Raw genomic sequence first — 14,134 nt, 5'->3', positions numbered from 1 at the left:
AATTTGTTTTCAATACTGGAATGAGTTGTAGCTCTCTCAATATGACATTAAGTTGCTGTTGCTAGCAGAGCAGCATCTGCAATTCTAGGTCTCTGAACAAAATGGTGAAAACAAAACAGTTGACTACAAAATACAGCCCATAATACTTGATGTTTGGGAGGGAGGAGAGGTACCTCTCAGAGGTGCCACAGCACTTTGAAGTAAGATTGTTTAAAGTTCTCACCCTTGTGTGTGTGTGTGTGTGTGTCTAACCACTACACATGATTTGTTACAGAACACAAAGTCACGAGCCTCATCAATTTGGAGGAACCCTGTGCTGGCCTTAAGAAGAGGGAGGAGGTCCACAGAAACCTTCTGGCAAATATAAGGAAGAGCCAGCACAAGGTCCGGAAACAGAAAGAAGATGGAGGCCAGGAGGACAAATTTTAAAGTGGTAAGCGGCGAGCTTGTCCTCCAGAAGAACATTAGACAGGAGCAACGCAAGAGAGGGCAAGCTCGAGGCAGATTTGCTTGGCCCCCTGAAAATTGTCAGACTAGAGGGGAAGAGTGCAGACCTGGTGTCCCACAAGGGAAAGCAAAAAATGAAGGTGAACATAGACCACCTGATACATTATGTCCAGCCAGAGGAGAGGGTCCCTGGCAAACTAAGAAAGGTGTTGGTTTCCTCTCCTCTGGCTGGTCCATCACAGACACAACAGACACACTCTCACAGCACACATGCACCCACGTCTGGAACACCAGCCTGCTGAAAATCCCCGGGACCCGCAAAGGATACAGAACGTTGTGAGTAAAGATTCATTAAATCATGCATTCATGAATCATGCATTTCACAAATAACTGTCACTGATCTTCATCCTTGTGGTAATCAGGGACATATGGGCAGGTGGCCGTCGAGAGACACTTTGGTCCAAGGTGGAGCCATACAAAGTGTTCTCTGAAACACTGCAGCACCTGGCCCCAGGAAAGGAGCTGGAGACGGAAGTAATCTCTTGTTTTAAGTTCTCATTGTTGTTTGAATATTTTCCTCTCAGTTAGCCAAGTGTAACGTCGTCACTCTTGTACTCACTGATTGTCAATGCAAATTTATATCTGATCTGCATGAGGACAGGAACAAAAATGGTTGACTCTTTCACCATGTGTGACATCTGGCAGGGATCCCAGAGACAGTATAAAAGAGTGAGTGTCATGTCTGCCAGTTCCTATATAGTGACATTTTATACATTGAGATGTCTCTGTGGAAAATACGTTTTTTGTTTTAGCTGGATCTTGTCAACCACGATGTGGCCGGCTGTATGTCATCAGGGTCACTGGACACTTGTTGTAATAGTTAACTGAGTGGATACAAATCATGTGACTATCCGGTGTACAAGTGGATGGCTGTAATCATCATTTACATTTCCATAGATTATGTGAGGATCATAATGGGCTGAGGTTAGAAATAATGAGCTGTGATCAATGTGTCTGTGTAGAGCACTTGTTCGTAGACATTGTCTGGCAATCGGACGATGGCAGACCTGCCAACTTGTACGCATTTTGCGTACTCGGTACGCATTTTGACCCTTAAGTACACTTGTACGAATTGCTGCTCGCCCGTTTCAGTTTCTAAGCAAGTTCAGATCTATGAAATTGCTTCTGCCGCAGAGCCACAACAATCTGCGTGCAAGTGGAGTCAAAAGTTTTTGGCCAATCAGAGCGCTGCATTTTAACACCCTCGTCTACCTATCCGTCCTACCAAATGCTCCGCGCGTTCAATTCAATTCAGTGTCTTAATCAAGCCAGGCTGGCCAGATAACTGATCTGTCTTCAGCTGTTTGATGTCACTGCCGATGCAAACAACATTGAAAAGGTAAAATTAAGACGTTGAGTTTACCCGACGGTGTTGTTAACCACTAGTCAAAGTTACCGTTCATTGATGTTTTGTGTGTGTGCGTGTTGCAAATAGCAGGCAAACCGTCAAGTTTCCCCGAATCCATTACTGCTGCACATAAAACTGTAGGCTTGCGTGCCATGGCAGCAGAACCGCCTCCAAAAAAGGTTCAGAAACCTCAAAGATTTCTTGACAGCTATCGGGGAGATGTCCTTGCCTCCACATGTCCAGGCTGCCCCATCATGCGTTCTGCACCGTGTGCAAGACAAACACTAACATCAGACACCAAGAGGCAACAGGTAACAAGCACAGTCCCACACACTGATACTCCCCCGGCCCCCAAAATATAGTGATATTAAAAACAAAAAGATGATAAGAAAAAACATTCATACTGTCAATAGGCTAGCCTTTCACACCCGCCATACTTCCCATTAGTGGGGGGGCAGTTAGAAAAGTGGTCAGATGTCTAGAGATCTAGAGGGTTTTAGACAGACGAGGTGTAATTACAAAACAGGATTTAGGTCACAGTTTGGCCATTTTTAATAATCCTAATTGAATTTATGAACACTAAAAATGACCATGACATCATAACAGGGAGTCCAGCTGTGACAAGCCATTGTAGCTCTAGTTAATGATGCATAGCATAGGCCTGTTGTCTAGGCCAATGTAATGGCAACTGACACTATAGGCATTTGTTGCAAGAACACTCTTTTAAAAGCCTATCTGAAATGATCTGACCCATGTTATTTATTAGCCTATAATTGTGTCTCTGCCAGGCTTAAATCTTGTGCTTTTGTAGAAGTTGCTTTAGGCCTATTTAAAGTTGGTGCTTTGAGAGTAAATTATTATTTGGGCTACTTCATTTCCCTTCAGCAATCAGAAGAAGGCTATGTGTTAACCTGGTCTGACTCACATCTTGAACACAGAAGTACTTAGTACTATTTATTAGCTCACTCCCCTTCCTATAAGTTAGATTAATCAAAATATATGGGCACAAAATATTGTTGAGGATATAAGATAACATTTGTGTAGTTTCACTACATACAGTTGTGTTCAAAATAATAGTAGTGTGTTTAAAAAAGTGAGTAAAGCTCAAAATCCTTATTTTATTTTTATTTTATTTCCATACACGCAAATGCTTTGGAAACACTGCACATTCTATTCTGAATCAAAACATGAATTGTTGTTACTTAACAAAAGTGAGGAAAAAATCATATTTTACGCTGTTCAAAAAAATAGCAGTGTCTGCATTTTTCATTACAAACTCAAACATTTACTTTATGAATTGAAAAATGCTTGAAGATTTAGCTTTCTTGTGAATCACTGAACTAATATTTGTAGTATAACCACTGTTTCTGGAACTGCTTTACATCTGTGTTGCATGGAGTCAACCAACTTCTGGCACCTGTGAACAGGTATTCCAGCCCAGGACGATTGGACTACATTCCATAATTCCTCTGCATTTCTTGGTTTTGCCTCAGAAACAGCAAGTTTTCTATTGGATTAAGGTCCGGGGATTGGGCTGGCCACTCCATAACATTAATATTGTTGGTCTGGAACCAAGATGCTACTTGCTTGCTGGTGTGTTTGGGGTCGTTGTCTTGTTGAAACACCCATTTCAAGGGCATTTCCTCTTCGGCATAAGGCAACATGACCTCTTCAAGAAATCTGATGTATTCAAACTGATCCATGATCCCTGGTGTGTGATAAATAGGCCCACCACCATAGTAAGAGAAATATCCCCATATCATGATGCTTGCGCCACCATGCTTTATTGTCTTGAAAGTGTTCTGTGGCTTGAATTCAGTTTTTGAGGGTTGTCTGACAAACTGTCTGTGGCCCCTAGACCCAAAAAGAACAATCTTACTTTCATCAGTCCACAATATGTTGCACCATTTCTCTTTAGGCCAGTCAATGTGTTCTTTGGCAAATTGTAGTCTCTTCAGCACATGTCGTTTTTTCAACAATGGGACTTTGCGGGGGCTTCTTGTAGGGCTGGGAATCGATCCAGATTTCCTGGATCGATTCGATTTCGATTCATTAGGTCCCGATCCGATTCGATCCACGATTCGATCCGATTCGATTCGATATCGATTCATTGCATTAATATTGCTGGATTAAATAAAAACTCACCCTATTGAAAGACAGCCCCATGTGTGTTTGTGCTTGTATCTGTGTATGTGTAAGAAGGACACACAGAGAGACAAGAGTTCAAATTTGAAAGTAAGGTTATTTATTTTGAAATGAAAACATATCCAGGTTTTATTTGAAGTCTAAATAAAAACTGACATTTGGTGGCCCTCTTTTAGTCAAATAACATACCCAGGGCTGGGTTTCTGACCTCAAAGAAAAAAAAAAGCTCATCAGTCAAGGAATTGTGCTTGACTGATAAGTCAGAGAGTGTATCTAACCATAACAGTGGGTGGCCATCTCTTGGTCGAATAACATACCCATAGCAGGATTAAATGAACAGAAAAACTGATCTGCCTCAGAGTGTAACATGACAGTTGGTGGCACTCTTGGTTGAATAACATACTCCTGGCAGGAGTAAAACAAGACCAGAACAAACCAACAATGACCATAAAAATAACAAAAAAAAAAGCAGTAGGTCCACAACCACTGCAAGTAAGAAATTATGTTTCACAGGTAAAAGTTCTAGTCTTCAGGAATTTTGAAATTTTTCTGGAGAAAAAGAAGCTGGTCTACGTGCTGTGGAGTGAGGCAGCTCCTTTGAGCACTAACAATGTCACCAGCGGTTGAGAAAACTCTCTCTGATGGGACACTGGTCCCGGGTATACAAAGATACCTTTTTGCTAGGCCTGCCAGAAGAGGAAACTCCTCTGCATGCACCTGCCACCATGTCAGTGGATTTTGAGAGAGATGAATAGAGGGTACTTTCCTGTAGATGGTGACCTCTTCCTCAGCCCTTTCAGAGGGAGTTTTCCCTTGTGGTGCAGTCTCTGGTGTGTAGGATGACCCCAGTAAAGCCATAAGAGCAGATGACTGTTTTTGCCTCTTTGGTTGAGTTGGTACAGGCATCGCCGCATCAGTTGGGGAGGTGTCTTCTTGCTCTGGTGTAGTTTCCTGATGCAAAAAAATATTATAAAACAAAACAGAAATTAATCGGAATTATGCATTATCTTGCCCAATAAAACAAACATTCCTTCTAAATATTAAAAATGTACACACAACAGAATCTGCAAACTTACATCATTTGATTGCTTCAGATGAGCAGCTTCAGAGGTCAGTTTCAGGAAGACAGCATCACGTGCCTCATCAGACAGAAAGGGCAGAGTCTTAAAACGCGGATCCAGTGATGATGCTACACACAAGGCATCCATCAGAGCTTCATATCTATACAGAGGGACAAATATCACTTTAGATAGATAGATAGATAGAACATACATGCATGCATTGTATATACTATCATGTTATGCCTACAGTAAATGCATACAGATGAAACAGGCATGCAAACAAACACTGCTCAGTTCTTAAGAAATTGAAATGTTAAATGAACATACCTTGAACTCAAGTTGTCATGAACAGCTGTTTTGAGCTCCTTGATCACAGAAGAGTCTTCAGCATCCAATGCCATCTGTCTCAGAAGTTGGAACTGCAGTGGTGCAACCATGGGCATAGTTGGAGATGCTTCCTCAGAGATGGCGAGTGTGGCAGTCTTCATTGGGCTGAGGCATTTCACCATGTCCTCTGCGGTGGTGATGTCTGTATCCGTTAAGGTGCAGATGTCGCTTTCCCTCCTGCGGACTTCGGGTGAAAGCAGCGCTGCCGAGATGGCAGGCTGCTGCTCAAGGAAGCGTTCGATCATATCCAGGGAGCTGTTCCATCTGGTCGTGACGTCCACCACGAGCTTGTGTTGAGGCAACTGAAGAAGTTGTTGCTTCTCCTTTAGTGTGTGGCTTGCAGTGGGGCTTCGGTGAAAAAATGACACAATTCGCCTTACTTGCCCCAGCAGACGCGCGGCAGCGGGAGTTTTTAGACCTGCTTGCGATGCCAAGTTGATGAGATGCGCAAAACACCCCATATGAAAATGCCCCGTTAATTGCACTGCTCTCACGATGTTCGCTGCATTATCTGTAACAATTGCGGGGTCTTTGTCAGATATATCCCATTTCTGTATGGCTTCAGTGAGCAGGTCAGCGAGGTTACTTGCAGTGTGGCTCGTTTCCACTGCTCTGGTCTGTAGAACACTAGAAGCTAGCCTCCATTGTTCGTCAATGTAATGGCACGTAATCGTCAGATATGATATTGCATTTCTAGATGTCCAGCAGTCGCATGTCAACGCTACTCTCTCAGCACAGTGCAGCGAGTTGGCAACGGCATCTTTTGACTTGGCATACATATCTGGAATGACTCTCTCGCTTAGGTGTTTTCGGCTGGGCAAGACGTAGCGTGGCTCTAACCTTTTTACTAGTAGCCGAAACCCATCGTTTTCGACAACGCTGTAGGGGCGGAGGTCTTTACAAATAAAGATTCCGACTCACTCTGTAAGGCTCAAAGCACGCTTAGACTGTGAGGGGAATTTAACACCAAAAGCAGCGTCAAGTGCAGTCTGTTTCGTGTCAGACAATTTAGCACTAGCTAACTCGGGGTGATGCCTGGGCAATACCACCACTAAGGTTGGTGGTATTGCCCAGATATTTTATTTCTAGTTGGCACAACTTGCACACTGCGTTTGTTTTGTCCAGCTCATCTCTGTCCCCATACCGTTTGAAGCCGAAGTGTTTCCACACATCCGACTTCATTCCCCGCGGTGTTCTTATATCTGCAGCTTCGTCCATCTTGATATTTCCTTAAGTTTCGTTTTGCCGGGAAGCGCTTCTTATAGTGCTCCTTGCGCGTTGGAGAAAATAGTCCCTTTCGCGTTCAAGAAAATAGTGCAGACACTTATTTAAAAAAATCGATCCACATGTTTTTGGATCGATGACGCGTTTTTTCCCCGTGAATCGATATCGAATCGTGGATCGATTTTTTGAACACAGGCTTAGCTTCTTGCCCATAACTTGGCTTCACATAGGCGTCTTCTAACTGTTACGGTACTCACAGGTAACTTTTGATCTTCTTTGATCACCCTGGAGCTGATCATTAGCTCAGTTTTTGCCATTTTGGCTATTCTTCGGTCCATTTGAACGGTGGTTTTCCGTTGTCTTCCACGTCTTTCTGGTTTTGGTTGCCATCTTAAAGCATTGGAGATCATTTTAGCTGAGCAGCCTATCATTTTCTGCACTTCTTTGTATGTTTTCTCTTCTCTAATCAACTTTTTGCTAATCACTTTTGCTCAAAGCGTGCTGTTCTTCTGAACAATGTGTGGAACGACCCATTTTACTCCGATTTTCAGAAAGAAATGCTCTACAACCAGCTGGTACATGTGCTGTCTTTGTTCTTAAATAAGGGCCACCTGTTTGACACCTTTTTTTTCATAGAGTGAATGACCTCACTAATTGAACTCCACCACTAATTGAACTCCATCCATCCATCCATCCATCATCTGTACATATTCTATGTACGCCGCTTAATCCTCTGCAGGGTCGCGGGGGGGCTGGAGCCTATCCCAGCTGACTTAGGGCGAAGGCAGGGGACACCCTGGACAGGTCGCCAGTCCATCGCAGGGCTAATTGAACTCCACACTGCTATTATTTTGAACACGCCCCATCCAATTACTGATTCAATTACACAGACTCAGCAGCATGCATGTCATGACTAATGGGTCTGTTGGTTTTCTGTTACTCTACTACACCTACTAGTAAATTATTTGCCATATAAAAATATGATTTCTACCAAAAACAGTGATTGATCTAATTAGTGATTTTGGACTGCTATTATTTTGAACACAACTGTATACAGCCATTCATCCACTCCCTTCTTATCTTCTTGTCTTGTGGTTCTTCTGTGTCCGGTGTCTCCGTAGCTCTGTCGCCATGCGTCATTTTATCCACTTGCTTCTGGAGCATATTTACAGCCACCTGCTTGGTGACTGTGTCAAAATAACGGTCTTTGTACCTAGGGTCAAGAATCGTTGCCAAGTAGTAAAGCGCTTCCAGCTTCCAGTAGAGTGTTCTTTGCTGTGTGGACCCCACAGTCTGTGTCTGCTGCCTTGCTCAGGTTTCATTGCCAGAACAGAGGGAATCACGTCCGCAGTAGTAGCCAAATGTGAGCTGATGTCCTTCGTTAATTGTTCAAATGGGTTGAGAAGCGTGGTCATGTTTTCAACGAGGCCCCACTGATATGCGCAGAAACAAGCAGGCAGCTCATGATCTGCACCATACACACCGTGCAGTGCGCGCTTCTGATCCAGTAGACTTTTCATCATATCAAAAGTACTGTTCCACCTGGTTGTGACATCTTGCTGTAGCATCTTGGTTTTCATGCCCAACTCTTGCTGTATGTCTCTCAGCCGACAGGCGGTGAGATGAGAGTGGCGAAAATGTCCAACTATATTCCTTCCAATAGCCCAGGGGTCGGGAACCTTTTTGACTCAGAGAGCCATGAAAGCAAAATATTTGGAAATTTATTTCAGTGAGAGCCATATAATGTATTTTAAGGCTGAATTCAACTAAATGGGTATAATAAGCCTCTGAATTTATTCTTTTAAATAATGTTGTTATAATACTCACCATTAATGTGACTTCTGGTGCTGCATGGATTTCCTGATGGCTTTGTAGTCTGGTTGGTACTTGGTGAGGTTTAGCTTCATGCAAGCGTTGAGGCTTTCATCCGTTAAACGTGATCGTAGGTTGGACTTGATGTTTTTAAGATGTGAGAATGACTGCTCACATGCATACGTAGATCCAAACATGGTCAATACAGCAATACTCACACGCTGCAGTGTTTGGTATGTGACAGGAAGCGCGTTCCAAGTTTTGATAATCAGCTGGTCTTCGGGTTGAAGTTTTTTCATTTCTGTCCACATGTGCTTGCTCGCCAACTCTGCTTTCTGTCGTCCGATTCTTTCCAAATATTCATTCAGAGACTTGAACTTATTCACCCACATGTCTGAGGCCTTCAGGTCAGCCACTTCTGCTTCGAAATCTCTGACAGAGACACCAGGAATGTAACTCAGGTCGCCTGTGTTCAGTGAACACTCGTTTGGATGGGCGATGAACTTAAAAAGACAACTGTGCTCACGAAATTCTCCAAAGCGTGCTTTGAACGACTGTAGGAGACTGGATGTGAAGCCAGCTAGCTGGTGGAGATCAAAGTTTTGAGTGGGCTAACTTGCTGTGCATGCATCTTTAAATTGTCTCAGGTTTTCAAAATGTAGTCAACGACCTGTTTCAAGATCCATGATGAAGAGCTCCAGCTTGTTTTCAAAAGCAAACACGGCTTGTTGAAGGGACAACACTGTATTTCCAATGCCTTGCATTTTCACGTTGAGCTGGTTCAGATGTTCAGTCATATCCACGAGATAGTAAAACTTGAGGAGCCACTCGGTTTCGGCTAGCTCAGGATGCTCGATGCCTTTCATTTCAAGGAAAGTTCGGATTTCGTTCAGGCAAGCTGCAAAACGGCTAAGCACCTTCCCTCTTGACAACCAACGCACATTGCTGTGCAAAAGCAGACCGTGATAGTTATTTCCAACTTCATCCAGCAGTGTTTTAAACTGGCGATCATTTAAGGCTCGAGCAACAATAAAGTTGATCACACGAATGACCAGCGACATTACTTCGCCAAGCTGCCCATCACACATCTGAGCACAAAGTGCCTCCTGGTGTAGAATGCAGTGGAAACTTAGGATGGGTCTATTTTCATGTTCACGGAGAAGCGCCAAAAATCCTTTGTTTTTCCCCACCATACACGGAGCACCATCAGTACACACTGAGAGAAGTTTATCCATAGGTAGATTTTTTTTCTTGAGCGAACTCCATGAAAGACTTGAATAAATCCTCACCTCTTGTGGATCCTTTTATTGGCAGAACAGCAAGACTTTCTTCGCGCAGTGTGTCACCAGCAGCATATCTTGCAATCACACTGAACTGCGAAATGGCTTACGTCTGTTGACTCATCCAAAGCCAAGGAAAAGAACGGCGGCATTTATGTCCTTCACTTGCGTTTCCTCCACTTGGTTTGCCATCGTGATGGTACGATCATGAACAGTTCTTGCAGACAGAGGCATGTCTTGTATTAGGGGTGGGCGATATGGGCAAAAGATAATATCTCGATATTCTTTCAGAATTTAACGATAACGATATTTTGTCGATATTTTGAAAAATGTGATTGGAATTCTCTGAGTAATACCTGGTTAAAGATTACAATACCTACAATGATTAAAATGTGTAAGAAAAAACACATTTATTGTCTTTAAACTTTATCAAACAAATAAAAAATAACTCAATTGAATTACAGCAGGAACATTGAATTGTTAAAAAAAAAAAAAAAGTCCTCCACGCATCCTTGAGAAATACTGAGAAATGGACAGCAAGTGCTCATAAAACTTAAGGTTCTGTCCAGGATTGTATTAAAAAAAAACACACATTTTCTAAAAAGGTTCAAACAAAAAAGAACTTAATTGAACTACAGTGCAGACATATTGAATAATTGTAATAAAGTGCTGCATGCAATAGGAATAGAACTAAATAGACATTTGTAAACAAATGACAATATTGTGGAGAAAAAAATCCACAATTCTCAAATAGAAAAAATAGTCAATACTATCACAGCTAAGGACAGACACCAGAAACTTTGCAGAACTTTGAACATTCTAGGACAACAGTTCACTTCAAATTGTGTGCCAAAAACACCAGCCTGTCCACATTGTCTGGCTTGAGTGAAGCCCGGTGACACGTCACAATGTTTCCACCTGTGCTAAATGCCCTCTCTGAAGGGCTACTTGAGGCAGGGACGCACAGATACTTTTTTGCTAGCTTTGCCAGCCTAGGGAAGTTCATCTCTTGGGTTTTCCACCATGCAAGTGGGTTGACATCGCTGTCCACCTCCGGTATCAGAAGGTAACTCTTGATCTCCTTTTCTATGCCAGTAGCCTGTGACTCCCCTCTCACTGTTTTTTGAAATAACTGCCGAAAGACTTCTTTGTTTTTTTGGCTGGCTCACAGGTGTCATCATCACCCTCTGCTCCACCCTCTGCAGTGGCACCTTGAGCTGTGGAAGTTGAAGGGCCTGGAGAATCGCTCTCTTCCTGTGTTGCCATAGCCATAAGTTCAGAGGAAATTGTTGACATCATCATCTGATCATCGGCATTGTAGCGGTTCTTAAACCGCGGGTCAAGCGTGGATGCTACACTTAAAAGGCCATCCACATTGTCATCTCTGTACTTTGTGTTAAGGTAATCCAGAATGGTTTCCTTGATTTTTTTTTTGTGAGCTCTGTATCATCAGACTTCACTGCCAGGACCTCCGAGTTAACAGTGACAGTACCGGTTTCAGGTAGGAGATGGTTACTACTTGCTCACCTGAGAGGGCATCTGTAAACTCCAGCAGGGGACTAAGTGCTTTGCTCACTGATTCTAGCACATCAACATCTTGCCATGTTGGTAGGAGATGCCTGCGCTTCTTGTCAGCACCTAGCACATGACGAATGGCCTTTTCTTGTTCAACAAACCTCTTTATCATGCGCTGTCTTGAGCCCCATCTTGTTGGTGATTCTGTGATGAGTTTATGCTCTGGGAGCTTCATCTGATTTTGAGCATCAGCCAGTCCTTTTTTCAAATTCCAGCTATTGGAAAAGGCTGCAACCACCTTCTTGCAGACACCAATGGCTCTGTCTATCCTTGCATCACGCATGCTCCTCTCTGGAAAAAATTTGAAAGGGTACATCATTGCCATGAACTGAGCAACAGTGCCATGTAGGCAATGTTGGCCTTATACTGCCATACATTGCAATTTGAAATACCAGTTAATTTCATATATTGTCATATTAGCCTATCCAATAACAAAGCTTATAATATCAAATTATATTTTCTTGAACTGCGTGCTGCAGCTGTGCGTGTGTGAGCAAGAAGAGGGATAAAGAGAATGACGGTGCTTTTTAAAAGATGTCAATTGTGTGACGCCCACATTATCACTTTATCATGGATATTACTGATATTCTCAGTCTAACGTGTATTTACTCTCGCCCAAATTGCTCGCACTCTAGAGCCCTGACTGTTTAACTGCATTAAATAAGAAGATTGACATTTGAACTCACCGATTGCAATATGAAGCCGGTGCCCAAAGCACGGTAGCCTTTTCCAGTCATTGATTCTGAGTGCACTGACGACGTTTGCGCCGCTGTCGGTGGTCATGCAGACCATGTCCTGTTCACTCAGCGACCATGATGCGAGGGCATCTTTCAGACCAAGGGCAATGATTTCTCCTGTGTGGGCATCTGGGAAATGGGACGTTTGCAAACAGTAGCTCCGAAGTTTCCACGATTCATCAATGAAATGCACGGTCAGAGAGAGGTATGGCTCCGATGTTCTGCTAGACCATAAATCGGTTGTTGTTGCGAAGTGTTTCACCTCTTGCACTTCACTCATCACAGCTTTACGAGTTTTATCATAGAGGGTGGTGAGAGCGGTTCCGCTGAAATATTTTCTACTTGGCACTGTGTATCGCGCGTCTAGGACATTCAAAAGTTCAATGAAACTTTTTCCCTCCACCAACTGCATCGGCAACATCTCTTTGGCTATGAATTTGGTGATAGCATTGGTTATGTCTTGCCATCGTTGACTTTTTCTGTCATACGGCACTTTTCTGCTGAATGACTCAGCGAGGGTTTGTTGGGTGTGCTGAACAGCTGGCCTACTTGGTTTATCTTGAGCTGCAGAGTCTCGAAGTTTCTCGTATTCTTCATACTCTTTACTGTGGTTGGTGCGGAGGTGGTGAAAGAGATTCGTTGTGGAGCTTTGTTTAACGGCGATAGCTTTCCGACAGATTTTGCATATGACGGTGTTTTGACCAACGTCAGTCTTTTCGAAACCAAACCATTTCCATGCCAGAGAAGTAGACCCACGTCTCGGCACTAAATCCTCTGAAGTTGCGTCAGGGACTGTACCTGCCTCCACCTGCATTTTCCACAACTACGCTGCTGACCTGTTGCAAGGCTTCTCGCGAGAGAGGTCATGTGACTTTCTTACAGGACTTGGGCGTGGCTGAGTCGTGCTGTGTTTTTTATGGAGCGCTGCTGCTCTGTAATGTGAAGTGTGGACGTGCGTTTCATTGGTTTTGGCGAACTAATTTAAATACTCGATAATGTAAATTTGCACATCGTTAAAACAACAATCACGATCCTATCGCAGACGATATATATCGCCCACCCCTGTCTTGTATCCGTTTGATTATCTTGTCTTTGTTCGGAAGATCATCAAAAAGTTCATTGGCTACATCCAGCATGAACGTTTTAGCATACTCGCCATCTGTGAATGGTTTTCCGTTCCTCACTATTGCTAAAGATCCAGCAAAGCTAGCAGAATTATAGTCACCTTGTCGGGTCCATACACGGAGTTGCTGCTGGCTAGCTTGCAGCCTGCTCAGTAGCTCTTGGCACGCTTTCTTTCTACTTTCTCCCGCAGGGTATTTTGATGCAAAGGTAGCATGGCGTGTGTTGAAGTGCCGCTGTACATTCGACCGTTTCATCGATGCAATTTTGTCATTGCAAATTAGACACACCGCAGAACCTTCTCTCTCCACAAAGGCGAATTCTTCGGTCCACTTGTCCTGAAATGTACGATACTCCTCATTTTTTTTTCTTTTCGCCATCTTCTTCGTCGAAGGGTTAGCTTTGAGCTAATGACGGCGCAGACTGATTCAAAAGGGGGCGTTTACCTGTTTACCCAGCAACGGCCAACGTAGGCTATTGTAATCCATTTAAATTATGGACAATTGCTCCTGCAGCCAACTGCAGCCCTGAACAGGACATGAGCAGTGGAAAATAGATGGATGGATTAAAACAAGTGAGAATATTTTGTTTTATCTTAGAGCCAGATCCAATCATCAAAAGAGCCACACCTGGCTCGCGAGCCATACGTTCCCGACCCCTGCAATAGCCAGACAGTCAAAGATGCTTCACTGGCTTAACACTCCATCATGCACTGCTAGCTGCAGCGTATGCGCCATGCAGCCCAGGCTTTTAACGCCACACTCGTCCACTGCCTTCTGCATATTCTGTGCATTGTTGTGAAGCACAACGTGCACATTGTCTTTTTAATTTTCCACTGAGCAAACATGCAGTCAAATGCACTAGTGATGGCAGCCACCGTATGCAATCCTGCAAACTCTTGTGCACACAAAACAGCTCTCTTCATTCCAAAGCTGT

At 43.4% G+C, this 14,134-nt stretch overlaps 2 protein-coding genes across 2 annotated transcripts; both read right to left on the bottom strand.

Annotated features, from left to right (window-relative positions):
* Positions 1–1,182: 1,182 nt before the first annotated feature.
* Positions 1,183–5,980, bottom strand: LOC119021622 (E3 SUMO-protein ligase ZBED1-like). Its single transcript, XM_037102027.1, has 3 exons — positions 5,389–5,980; positions 5,077–5,221; positions 1,183–4,951 (listed from the first exon to the last, which is right to left on the bottom strand). The coding sequence occupies exons 1-3, from the start codon at positions 5,907–5,909 to the stop codon at positions 4,523–4,525; spliced, it is 1,095 nt and encodes a 364-aa protein (XP_036957922.1). The 5' UTR covers positions 5,910–5,980; the 3' UTR covers positions 1,183–4,522.
* A 1,470-nt stretch (positions 5,981–7,450) lies between these two features.
* LOC119021621 (E3 SUMO-protein ligase ZBED1-like) lies at positions 7,451–12,944 on the bottom strand. The gene is made up of 2 exons (XM_037102026.1): positions 12,026–12,944; positions 7,451–11,630 (listed from the first exon to the last, which is right to left on the bottom strand). Exons 1-2 carry the CDS (start codon positions 12,888–12,890, stop codon positions 11,221–11,223), a joined length of 1,275 nt encoding a protein of 424 aa, XP_036957921.1. The 5' UTR covers positions 12,891–12,944; the 3' UTR covers positions 7,451–11,220.
* Between the last annotated feature and the right edge of the window lie 1,190 nt (positions 12,945–14,134).

Source organism: Acanthopagrus latus, chromosome 6 (genome assembly GCF_904848185.1).
Source record: "Acanthopagrus latus isolate v.2019 chromosome 6, fAcaLat1.1, whole genome shotgun sequence".
In the NCBI taxonomy this organism is placed as follows: Eukaryota; Metazoa; Chordata; class Actinopteri; order Spariformes; family Sparidae; genus Acanthopagrus; species Acanthopagrus latus.
This window is presented reverse-complemented; position numbering and strand designations above follow the sequence as displayed.

Coding starts and splice junctions, on each gene's coding strand:
- LOC119021622 (XM_037102027.1), bottom strand. CDS start 5,909: ATGGGGTGTTTTGCGCATCTCATCAACTTGGCATCGCAAGCAGGTCTA. Junction 5,222..5,388: donor CATGACAACTTGAGTTCAAG/GTATGTTCATTT, acceptor CCCTCTGTATAG/ATATGAAGCTCTGATGGATG. Junction 4,952..5,076: donor ATCTGAAGCAATCAAATGAT/GTAAGTTTGCAG, acceptor TTTTTGCATCAG/GAAACTACACCAGAGCAAGA.
- LOC119021621 (XM_037102026.1), bottom strand. CDS start 12,890: ATGCAGGTGGAGGCAGGTACAGTCCCTGACGCAACTTCAGAGGATTTA. Junction 11,631..12,025: donor CCGGCTTCATATTGCAATCG/GTGAGTTCAAAT, acceptor AATTTTTTCCAG/AGAGGAGCATGCGTGATGCA.